The 11,942-nt window shown below is 41.5% G+C and overlaps 1 protein-coding gene across 1 annotated transcript; it reads left to right on the top strand.

The window, feature by feature from the left end:
- Positions 1–4,439: 4,439 nt before the first annotated feature.
- Positions 4,440–10,014, top strand: LOC104396993 (histamine H3 receptor-like). Its single transcript, XM_010006905.1, has 3 exons — positions 4,440–4,686; positions 7,354–7,520; positions 9,229–10,014. The coding sequence occupies exons 1-3, from the start codon at positions 4,440–4,442 to the stop codon at positions 10,012–10,014; spliced, it is 1,200 nt and encodes a 399-aa protein (XP_010005207.1).
- Positions 10,015–11,942: the final 1,928 nt, after the last annotated feature.

Here is an 11,942-nt window from a genome sequence, read left to right as displayed (position 1 = left end):
ACAGAGGTGTCTTAAGCAGCTGTTACTTAAACAAAGCAGTTGTATATGCAGTGCTTAAGGAAGTGGGTAGATGTGTTGGAGAAGGCAATGGAGCTTGATTATAAACCATTCCATGTGCCAGACTTCCTTACCTCAAGTTGGGTGTTGCAACTCACCCAGAAGGCTTTCATAGATGGGTAAGTGAGTCACTGGTTGTTTTTTTTTTTTTTCTCCTTCTATATAGTTTTCTTTCCTCTTTTTATGTGTATTTAAATATATAAAATATGGAAAGAGAAATGTGATGCACAGAACAATGAAGAGCAATAGTAAATTTAAATAGTATTTTTAATCTAATTTGAAATTGGCTGTAAGAAGTGTTGCAAAAGCAGAGTACTTTGCCAGCACAATGCAAATACGTGTAAGCAGCTTAATCATAGCACAAAAGTTGATTACTTTGAGGAACTAAAATGCCATTCTGTTCAGAGGTCTGGAACTGAAGACTTCTCTTGCCAGTTTTCACACTGGTAGATTATCTTTCACCATTCATTCTTGTTATGCTTCCTTGCCTCACATACATAGTGTTACGGACCGTGAGCCTTGTTGGTAAGAGAGATGCAGCTTCAAGAGGAGGTCATTGATTCAGGACAGCTGTTTTTACTATCATGAGCTAAGGTGCTGGCATAGATTTTGTGAGGTTTGTTTTTCTGTGTGGCTTAAATAAACCAAACACATGCACACACACATTTATAACATTTATTGAGTAGCTGGTGTACTAAATAAACATCTGGTTAACAGAGAAACTGTAGATAGGCCCAAAAGAGTGAAGTATTTGAGTTGTCTGTTTTTCTACCCCTATGCTTTTTAATATAAAAATTTAGTTTGCATTTCATTATTAAAGAATGTGTGATTTACTTTGGAAAAATGGCCTACAAAATTATTGACTAGGTAAACTGTATGAACAATTTGCAGTCCTGGAAAACTAGAGTTTGTCAGGGAGCACAACATGCAGCAAATTTGAAACAACAGGGAATGCTGGAGCTGCTAGAGAGCAATGTTTTTGGTGTTCTATGTGACACACAGTGTTCAAACTGTTTTGTCACACCACTTCTGTATATTTGAATAATTTGTTGTGTTTTTCTAATTGTTGATTGTTTTGCTTGATGCTCCCAGTGTAAGTCAAGCAATTAGTTTCTGTGGTCACAGCACTAATGCTGACTTGGTCAAAGTGGCAACATAAATCTCTTTCTCCCTATTGACATTTTGCAGGGTTATGGTAATATACTTATTCAGCATTTATTCTTGGGCGTGCCTTTCATGCACTGAAGCAAATGGACTTTGCTTGCTGAAGTAATTTCTAAGCCAGGTCTCTCTATCCACTCATTCATCCATTTCACCATTTCATATCCTTGCATTTTCTTCCATCTCTGCAGATGTCCAATAGCTCTTGGACATACATAGTGACAGTAAGCCTGTGACTCTGGGGTTTAGCTTGAACCACAACAATATTTTTCTAATTTTACCCTCTCGGGTCTCAAAAAAACCCCAACAAATAAAATATACATGTTGGAAGAAATGGTGTTATCTTTTTGTTTGTTTGTTTGTTTATTGGATGAATATTTAACCTTAATGATCCTCCTAATCTCCTTTTTCCTAATTTCCTTTATGTCTACAGTTTTTCCTCCACAGGGAGGGAGGAAGGAGTGACCACACAGATTTCTCCCTCAGTCCCATGAAGGACTATGAATAAATCTGTAGCATTTGATTAGTTCTCTAATTTTTGAAAGCAAATGGCTAATGTCCCCTTGTTAACTAATCAATTAATTTTATTAAAGAAGAAAAGCAAGTTGCTCAGGTATGATTTACCCTTGATAAACCCATGCTGTTTTTTCCTAGTCACCTTTTCCTCCATCTAGTTCTCATAAATGCCTTCCATGAGGACTTGCTCCATTATGGTCCTGGGGCCAAAGAGAGGCTGAACTTTTGTCCTCAAAGCATAATTTGAAGATGAGAGTAGCATTTGCCTGTCTTCAGTTGTTGGGAACCTCCTCTCATCTCCATGACCTTTCGAAGAGGATAGGAAATGGCCTTGCAAGGATGGTAGTTGGTTCTCTCAGCAGCCATGGGTGTCGCCCATTGGGTCCTATGGACTCTTACAGATGAAGTGTTCTCAAGTAATCCTTGCCTTATTCTCACCTGATTCTGACAGGCTTCCCTCTTGAATTCATTGACTAAGAACAGAGGAGAGGCTGGTGAAGACTGAAGCAAAAATCACTGGTCCCATTCAGCACAGACCTACATTTTATTCAGCATTTTACTCTTAATGAGACAACTGAAGTTCTTCATGTTGCCCTTGATGTCCTTTAGTGGCATTCACACCAGGTAAGTTTTGTTTTCTCCAGCATCATGCTTCTGCAGCCAGGCAACATTTCTAAATTCCTCCTTTGTAGTCTGTCCCAGCTTCAAACTGCCTTTTTGCATTGTAGCTTCCCTGGTTAGACAGTCTCCTGGCAACTCTACCTTTTTTTCTTGACAATTGGGATGGACTTTCTTGTGTATGAAGGCTGCTGTGTCTAAAGACCTGAAAGTTTCCTGTGCGTATTTTCAGTTCAGAGCTACCTCCATGGGATCCCACGTACTACTTTCCTGAATAAACCATAGTATGCTTACCTGAAGCCCATGGTCTGTACTCTGCCACTCTTCTCCCTCTCCTGCTTTAGGGTCTTTAACTCCACTACCTACCTTGTAGTCACTACAGCCAAGCCTGCCATTGATTACGCATCCAGAAACTGCTCCTTTTTACCAGCTAACAGCTGGTCACCCCTGTGGGCCCATTCAGTATTTCTATCAGAAAGTTGTCCCTGACATGCTCCCAGAATTCTGTGGACTGCTTGTACCTGCTCTGTTGCCCTCCAGGAGATCTCATGAACGTTGAAGTCCTACACAAGAAGTGGGATGTCCGAGCCAGCAGCTTCCTTGATTTGCTTAATGAAGACTTCATCAGCTCCCTTATCCTGATAGGGGTGGTCTGCAACACACTCCCACCATTATGTCACCTGTGTCACTGCCCTCTCCTTTGACCCTGACCCACAAATTTGCAACCAGACTGCCTATCCTATAGAGAAGCTCCATACATCCTTCTGTACATGGTGGGCAATCCCTGCTCTTCTTCTTCCCCGCCTGTCTTTCTTGACAAGCTTGTCTCTGCCTGTTGCAGCCCTCCAGTTGTGCAAGATGGTGCATGGCCTCTGTTACCCCAAGAGCCTGGTGGCTTTGAGACCTCACAGGGATTTCTAGTTCCTCCTGTGCATGAAAGAACACAGGTTCCAGGCTGTGTTTGTGCACATGCACCTGAGGCAGATGTTCTTTTTCTATGTTTTAGCATTTCTGAGGTCTCTTCTGCTTCTGTTGCCCTACAGCTTTTGCTTTAATTACTCCTTACAATATATTTCCCTTTAATCCCCAAGACAGGATCAGAGCACAGCACCTCTCCCTTCCACATCTTCTCCACCTACTCTTTCCTTGTTTATTGCCCTACCTCTTCTCAAGCACCCAGCATTATGACTGCTGTCTGAAAAGCTGGTCACAGGGAGTGCTATGGTGTTATGGAGCCAGGGAGCTGCAGGCAGCAGCCACAGACATGGCCTGCCAACTTCTGTGCATTCTCACCAAAATACATGAATTTGTGATGAGGAAGGGATAGACCTTCTCACACCTGCAGAGACCAAGGAGTTTGGAGTTTGTGGAGTGGGAGCTTGCCTGGAATTACTTGGGAGGTGGAGGATTAGATGCACCATGCTTACAAGGTCCTCCAAAGTGCAGGTATTTTGTTTGCAGACTTGCTTCTGCTGGGATGATCTGAGAAGGTATTGATGATACTTCCACTGTGTGTAACTGAATTTTAAGTGCTCTGTAACCAACAGCATTATGAAATATGGATCTCTGCCATAAAATTTCCTAAGTGGTTTAACAGCAAGTGCAACAGTGCCTAAAATTTACTGTAAGAGAAATAGAATTGTAGTAATTTAAATCTTGTTGGTCCTGAGGAAGTGAAAATGAGATCTGTTTTTAGCTTCAACAGAATTCAGTGTGTAAAAATGCTTACCCAGTCCTCATATGCAAACTGGTTTACTGTGAGAAGTGTTGTTTTCAGACTTTTCTGACCTCAGTAGATAAGGATCAGAGTCCAGGAGAGAAAGAGATAATTTATTCTAAACTGTGCACTTGCTGTTGCTTATGAGCTGTCTTTTTATAGATATGGTTTTCAGGCAAATAGGTGCATTCAGATCAACGAATGGCAGACACTGCAGGCCCTGAACTCTTCTAATTCTTTATTTTGTTACTTTTTTTCTTTTTTATGTGCCAGTATTCAGCCTATTGTACTAACAGACCTCTCTCAACCTTTTGGACAACTCTGCCAGGTGTGCATTTCTTCCCAGACTGAACTGACCTGGGTCCACAACATGCACAACAGCACTGCTGGAACTCCACATGTGACTGGAACATGCAATGAGACTTTGTCCACACCTCCACCGAGCTCCGCGTTTTCCCTGGGCACGTTGGTGCTGCTGGCTTTCCTCATGGTGTTGCTAGCTCTGGTCACCATCCTGGGCAACGTCTTGGTGATCCTTGCTTTCATCATGGACAGGAACCTCAGGCATCGGAGTAACTACTACTTTCTCAATCTTGCTATTTCTGACTTTGCAGTGGGTAAGTCTCAGCCGTGGGGCACATGCAATTTGTTTCCTAGGACTCTTAGGAGGAGCAAGGGGGCTTCTTTTGCTGGGTGTTTTCTTCTAAGAGAACTATTTCTCAGTTTCTTGTGTCTAGGGGAAGGGTAAGAATGTTGGCAACTGCACTAAATGTTTTAGCAGCCTATTATGCCTGAAAAGATAATGAGAAATACATCCCTTTCTTTTTTTTTTTTTTTTTTTTTTTTTAATAAATACTTTCAATGTTGCTTCAGGAAAAAGGAGCAACTGTTGTAGGTAAATGCCAATCAAAGCAGAGAGGTTGTTTATTACCAGTTATGGTTTACCTTTGCTCCTCCTGTAATATCACACAATTTAGAGTATCCTTAAGTTTGACTGTGTAACTGTTTTCTTACACAGCTATCTATGATATATCCAGGTAAATTAAATACTTCTCTCCATAGCACTAGTGTCTTATGAGTGTATTGCACCACAACGAAGCATTTTACCATTCTGACATTTTACTGGCTTCAGCTCAATGCAGGCTGTGGATCAGATGTCTCGCCCAATGTCAGTAACTGCCTGCTGGCATCTCTAATATGTTTTCCTCATTAGCCCCCTCTTCACATAGTGTCACTGCAGAAATCCAGGAGAGTTGGCCCCTGGAGCTTCTGGGGATCCAGTCCTGGTAGGTGATGCCTGGTGAGGAGCTGGGGGATATGAATGCCTTGTGTGGCAGTTCTTCAGGGTTCGGGCTGGGTAACTAGCCCGTACAGCAGAGAAAGCCAGACAAAGCCATGAATCTGCATGATTCTGTGGCAGATGTTCCAGCAAACTTCTTAACTTGAGGCCAGCAAGGAGGTGTTTCTGCACACAAGTGCTTTCTCTTCAAGACACTGACAGAGCACAGTATTCACTGAATCAAGAGGAGGGAAATAGCACTCACTGACTTTGTTTACTTTTGGCAACACTGTCCCCCCTTAATTGCTGTTCCTTTGTCAGTGCTGTGTAGTGAAGTGTAATAGTAATTTAACCTTTCAGATTTTGTTTCATTTATGCTCTTTATAACCTGTAGTCCCTAACTCTGGGGTTCGCCCCACAGAGTAGAAACCAAATGGTGCTGGTGCCTTGCTTTCCTGCTCCAGGCAGACAATTTGCTTGTGTTACCTTTTCATTGCTCAGGTCTACCACAGAAGTCTGCTTGTCCTTGTATTTTACAGTTTAGTCAGGAGATTTAAATCTTTGTCTTCTACATCAGTACTTGTTTCTGGATGGTGTGTCGTGGAGTCTTCAATCAGCCAAGAGGAAATTATTGGTTTCAGTACTATTTTGGCCTATAGACTGTGTTAATCTAGGACTTAATCTAGATCTCTGGGATCAGTCAGAAAATGCTTTTTTTCCCTGAAGCTTCTGAAGTATTTTTTTAATTTCTTAGAGTTCTGGAATCCTCCCATGCACGTGACTCATATATTTTGCATCCTCCGTTTATTAAAACTGGTAATAGTTTTAAAAATAAATGCTTAAAACCTGATTCTTGTGTCTGTATTTATATGTATAGCTAAAAGCAGTCATTGCTTTTTGACATGGTGCCAAACATTGATCTTGTCAAAGCTCCTGAAAGCAGTAGCTGCCATCAGAAAGTCTGAAAGATGAGTATTTTGTATGAAAGTGATGGTGTTTGTATTTAGGTATATTTTAAAACAAGCAATCAGTATTGAAAGAGCTATGCACATCTGTCTGTTGGTAAGAGTCTGTCAGCTCGTTGCCTGGAGGATTGTTGTCAGTGGGCCACATCAACCTGGATATGGTCAGTAACTTGTAAGATCTTGATGGAACTACTAAAGAAGAATAATCTGAAGAGTTTAAAATTGATCTTGAAGCTGCATATAAGTTTATATGTGTTTTCAGAAACGTAGCAGAGATGCTGCACTGTACTTTTGAAAGAATAATTAGCAGTAATATGAAGAAGTTGCTGGCTTGAAAATAAAACTCAGACATGACCTTCTAATGAAAGTACTTAAGTGGAAGGCCTTTTGGACAAAAATCAGATAAAACAAACAACAACAACAACAAAGAATAGTTGTGAAGACTGAAGAATCTTCATGAGATTATAAGACCTCTTCAAAGTGGGAGAGGGTTTCATACCTCTACTGTGTCTGCTCTGTCTTGGGTAGAAAAGGTATCAAGATACTATGCATACTGCCCAGTATGTTGTTTCTGTCTCACAAATGCTAGCCAGTCTTACATTAATAGCTGACATTATTAACATTGGCAGGTGTGTTTGGGGAAAACTCTAACAGAGATCGAAGACTAGAGGATATACAGCAATGAGGTTACGTGTCAAAACACCACAACAGTGCATATATGCTGCAACCCTGATTAAGTATCTTTAGAAGCCACAAGTAGATTAGACTGGAGTTTTCTTCTTCAGCAGATCTTTCTTTGCTGATTTGCACTAAGCTTATTCCCAGCAATTAGTATACCCAAATACACAACAATCTAATACGTAGAAAGTCACTGTCAGATTTCATGAGAATGGAAGAATTTCTGTATATAAATTGTATATTCACCTTAATAGATTTATTTATTTTTTAGCCATACACCAGAACAGTTCTCTGTCTCTGCTTCCAGGAATACTGTTTGCAACCCATATGAACTGCATGGTGTCTCTTGGTTGATTCCATAGGTGCATTGTGCATGCCTCTCTACATCCCTTACAGCCTGACAGGGAAATGGCACTTGGGAAGAGACGTCTGCAAGCTCTGGCTAGTTCTGGACTATCTTATGTGCTCAGCTTCAGTATTTAACATTGTTCTTATCAGCTATGACCGTTTCCTGTCAGTTACTAAAGCTGTAAGTACCTCGTTTATAGCTTCTCTGATTTTGTCACAAGCGCATTGCTGGATTATTCTCACAAGCCTTTGCCATGTGGATGAGTGTAAATCCAGATTTAATAGAGATAATAGCCTTAAAAATGTGTTGGCATGTGGAGCTTATTAGGTATTTGCAGCTTGATGTGGTGAATATTCTGCATTGAGCATGTTCCAGCCCAAAGCCACTCAAATGGGACTTTTCTTACAACTTCTGCTACAGATTGATGTTCTGCTACTGCTTGAGGGAAAGCAGGCTAGGGGTGAAAAGGATAATACAGAAGGCTGGTGAAAAGGGGACAAAGAAAGAGGAGATCCAGAGTAAAGTAGATTTGGGTTTTAACATAAAATCAGGCATGGGAGGAAAAGGCAGTGGGGCTTGGGCAGCGAGGTGATGAACACCAAGGAGGGTGTTTAGGCCTGAGACCAGATGATCCTGGAGAAGACTGGGAGCAAGAGCAAATGGGGCAGAGAGCAGGACAAAGGACAGAATGCAGAGGCTGCCTATGAACATGTCTTCATCTCAACTCCTGGGGCAGAACCTCAAACTTCAGATGTAATCTGTGTCTCTGCTCTCTGGAGAGCATCCTACTCACCTTACATGTTCTCTATGTCTTGGTTCATGCTAAAGACAGAGACCAGAATTTCTCACTAATCAGTCCATTAACTTAAGAGCCAGGGAAATGTCAGGGAAACCTAAAGATTCTAGCACTTTGGTGATGTATGAGAATGTCAACATAATGTCATATAATGATAATTTATTTTACTTATTATACTTGCCTTTTAAATACTTTTTTTTTAAATGTTATTTTATTTTGAGAAAAAAATCTGGGAAATCAAACACCAAAAAACTTTGTGTATAAGAAATATTACACTGGAAAACCAAAGATTTGGCATTTATACAGTGCAAAATTAAGTGCACCTGCACAAATGTAATTAAGACCTATGGATATTTGCATGATAGTTTCTAATGACATTAACTCATACTTTTTTTTTTTTTTTTCTTTTACTTAATTGGATATCTAAGCTCCTAAAATTGCACATTCACCCTGTCATCCCATGAAATGAATGGAGCAAGATACGAGCTACAAGATATCTCTCTGGCAACATATGGTGAATGACATGTACTGGTTCCACAGTAGGAAGAAAAGGGATTATTTTCGGGTTTCATTAGCTAAAGGCTTCTGCATTGCATAGGTGGAATCTGTTCCTACCTCCTCATGAAGTATGCAATAAACAGTTTTCTCAGAAGCAGGTGTTATATACATGTGCTGCATTTTCTGCTGACCAGTGTGATGCATGGGGTCACATTTGCTCCTAAAATGCTGTAGAAAACAGTGCCGTTGTCAGTGAATCGGTGTCATGTTCTAAACAACTATACAATTCTAATTACTCTGGCACTTCAGAGCGTAGACATTGCACACAAAGCATACCAAATTACTAGGTACTGATGGAGGTTCATGTTTCATCACCTGGAACAGGACTACAGCCCAGTTAGATTAATCTGTAGAGACCCACCCCTACGTTATGTCAACATCAATGATTTCAACATACTAGGGTGAGCTTCAGCTGATCAATGTAGCTGCAGCTCTAAATTACCAAGCATTCTGCTAAGCTCCTCTTCTGCTGCTTCTGATTATTCCAAAACCTGTCTCTACAAGTGTGACTTTTTTATTCTTTTTCCCCTGCAGGTATCTTACAGAGCCCAGCAGGGAATAACATCCAGCCCTGTTGTCAGGATGGTGGCCATCTGGGTCTTTGCCTTCCTCCTCTACTGCCCAGCAATCCTCCTGTGGGAGCACGTGGCTGGACACAGCGTGGTAGCCGTGGATCAGTGCCACGCCGAGTTCTTCAGCAACTGGTACTTCCTCCTGTGCACATCCACCCTGGAGTTCTTCGTGCCGCTGGTCTCGGTGACCTACTTCAACGTGCGCATCTTCCACAGCATCCAGAGGCGCCAGCGGCGCGGCAGCGCGCGGGACTGCGAGGCTGCAAGGGGCAGCAGCCTGTCCTGGAGATGGTGCCTCCTGCCAAGGCCCGGAGGGTCTTCTCCTTCATCGGAAGCAGAGGACAGTGTTTCATCATCCATGAGGCCAAAGAAAGAGTCTTTGGGAACTGAGAGCTCGTCTCCATCCCCAGGCAATTGTGTAACACCAGAAAATGACTTTTCTGCTTCTTTCTGTGCAAGGGCCAGGTCAAAGCTACAGCAGGACAAGAAAATAGCAAAGTCTCTTGCCGTAATTGTGTGCGTGTTTGCCGTTTGCTGGGCCCCGTACACTTTGCTAATGATTATTCGTGGGGCCTGCCAAGGAACCTGTGTTCATATCTCCCTGTATGAAATAACCTTTTGGCTTTTGTGGATCAATTCCTCTCTGAACCCATTTCTCTACTCTCTCTGTCATGTTAAATTTCGGATGGCTTTCATGAAAATATTGTGTCCCAAAAAGTTTGCAACATCGAGATTAGGCTCTTTTTAAAAGGAAAAAATAAAAAGGCTGAAGAGCAGCTGGAGGAGAGATGTAAGTAGCTGCAATTTGAAATTAGATTGTCTCTTCCAGGAGATTAGTCTTGTTAGAAAGCCTAAAGAAAACTTCCATGAAATCTGTCCTCCTTGATACAAACATACTTGCTCACAGTTTGCGTACTTTTTCCAGCTATTTCAACTGGCTGGTTAAAGGATATTGCCTCTGTCTGACTACCCCTAGTAGTCTATCTGTAGATCATCTTCATTCTGGTTGTGAAGGATACTATCCTGAACTGCAGTACAGCTTGTATTTGTGTTCATAGGTGATGTTAGTTAAAAAGACAATGAAGGTGGGTATTTGCCATAAGGTCTATACTAAAGTTAACATTTCTATTCCGCTTCTTTTGAACAGCTTGTACTGCATTCAGAAGCATTTTTTCCTTATCATAAAACATCCAGTTAAGTTATGACTTTATTGTCAAGCACATAGCACATTACTTCCTTTCACTGATGTTTGGACATCAGGGGAATACAGGGATTGCTTTTAAAAAATTGAGTGAAGGTGTTCTCTGCAGAAGGAGATTAATCTGTGTACTTGATCAGGTGCAGCAGTAGAGAATTTAGGTGTGTAAAGCATTTATATGCATCTCCAGCTGTTCTTCAAGAAACAAATCTTCTATGGCTGTAGTTTTGAGAGATCATGGAAAAAGATTACCTTTTGTTCTTACTCCTTGAGTGAGAAAATCTTCTACTACTGGCCCAAGAGAGGATGCTTGCAGCAGTCTGAGTGGCTGTAACTCTGCACAGCCCTCTCTGGCTTGTTTTGTGACCCCAGTGAAGCTCTAACCCATACTGTGAAAAATGCTGGTCTTACCAGTCCTGCTCACTTCCAAATATGACATCATGCACAGGGAACAACTCAGCTCCACACCTGAGCAAACCCCCGTTCAGTTCAGCATGCCAGTGGGCAAGGAGTTTGAATAATTGAGGCTAATTGTGAATATTATATCTCTTTTTTTCTTTTCTTTACTCCTCTTATTTCTGTTACCAGCCTTTTGCTGCAGGTTATGATAAATGGGTGAATTTCTTACACGCTGTGTTTGGTTTCTTGTGTGAGTTAGGAAACTGACTGACCTTCATGACTACCTATAGTATGTGTAGCGACTTAGCTGACACAGCATGGAGATAATCTTCTTTCAATATTCAATTTCCAGACTCTTAAGGGTTATTTAGTCATACAGCTCTGGAATTACCCCCCACTACCAACATCAACGTCAAGACCTTGGGCACCATGATACCGAGGGGGTCCTGGTCTGAGGTGTGCGGGTGCCTGTAGGCTGCTCCTAGCTCTGTCTTTTGTGTTCTTTTTGAGGTTTTGACTGTACTTCTGAGATTGACCTTGTTCCATCTTCTCGTGTTTGTTCATGATCTTCCCCAGCCATATTTGGGGAACTGAAACCTTCCACAGTGGACGAGTATCTATGATCTCTTAGAAAGAAACCACACAAGTGATTTCCAAACAAATCAAGTCTAATCAGGGGCTCCCCAGGAGCTTTGCAGCTCTGTCTGATAAGGGTGTCTTGCCCATCTTCCTCCAAACCAATTCTAGATCCCACCTTTTCCTTTTATTTATTTTTATTAGGTTACCATGGCACATTGTGCACTGTTATACTACTACTCTAGTGTTACAATCAATCTTACCTTATATTGCATTCTTCAATGCTGTTTTTTGCCTTGCCACCTCACCACATTTCTTGTATTCCTGTAGCAACTGGTTTCCTGTTTTGCATCAGGTTATGTTCCTCCATATTCTTGTACTGCCCATAGATTTACTATGACACTTATTTCTGTGTGCCTTGCTCAACAGGCATATAGGTACAGCTTTTCCACAAACATATGGAAACATATGGCCCGATTGCTGTTTTCACTCACTTTACTTTT

Source organism: Chaetura pelagica, unplaced genomic scaffold, assembly GCF_000747805.2.
Source record: "Chaetura pelagica isolate M959 unplaced genomic scaffold, ChaPel_1.0 scaffold109, whole genome shotgun sequence".
Taxonomy (NCBI): Eukaryota; Metazoa; Chordata; class Aves; order Apodiformes; family Apodidae; genus Chaetura; species Chaetura pelagica.
The sequence above is the reverse complement of the archived record's forward strand: the minus strand, read 5'-3'. Positions and strand labels throughout refer to the sequence as shown.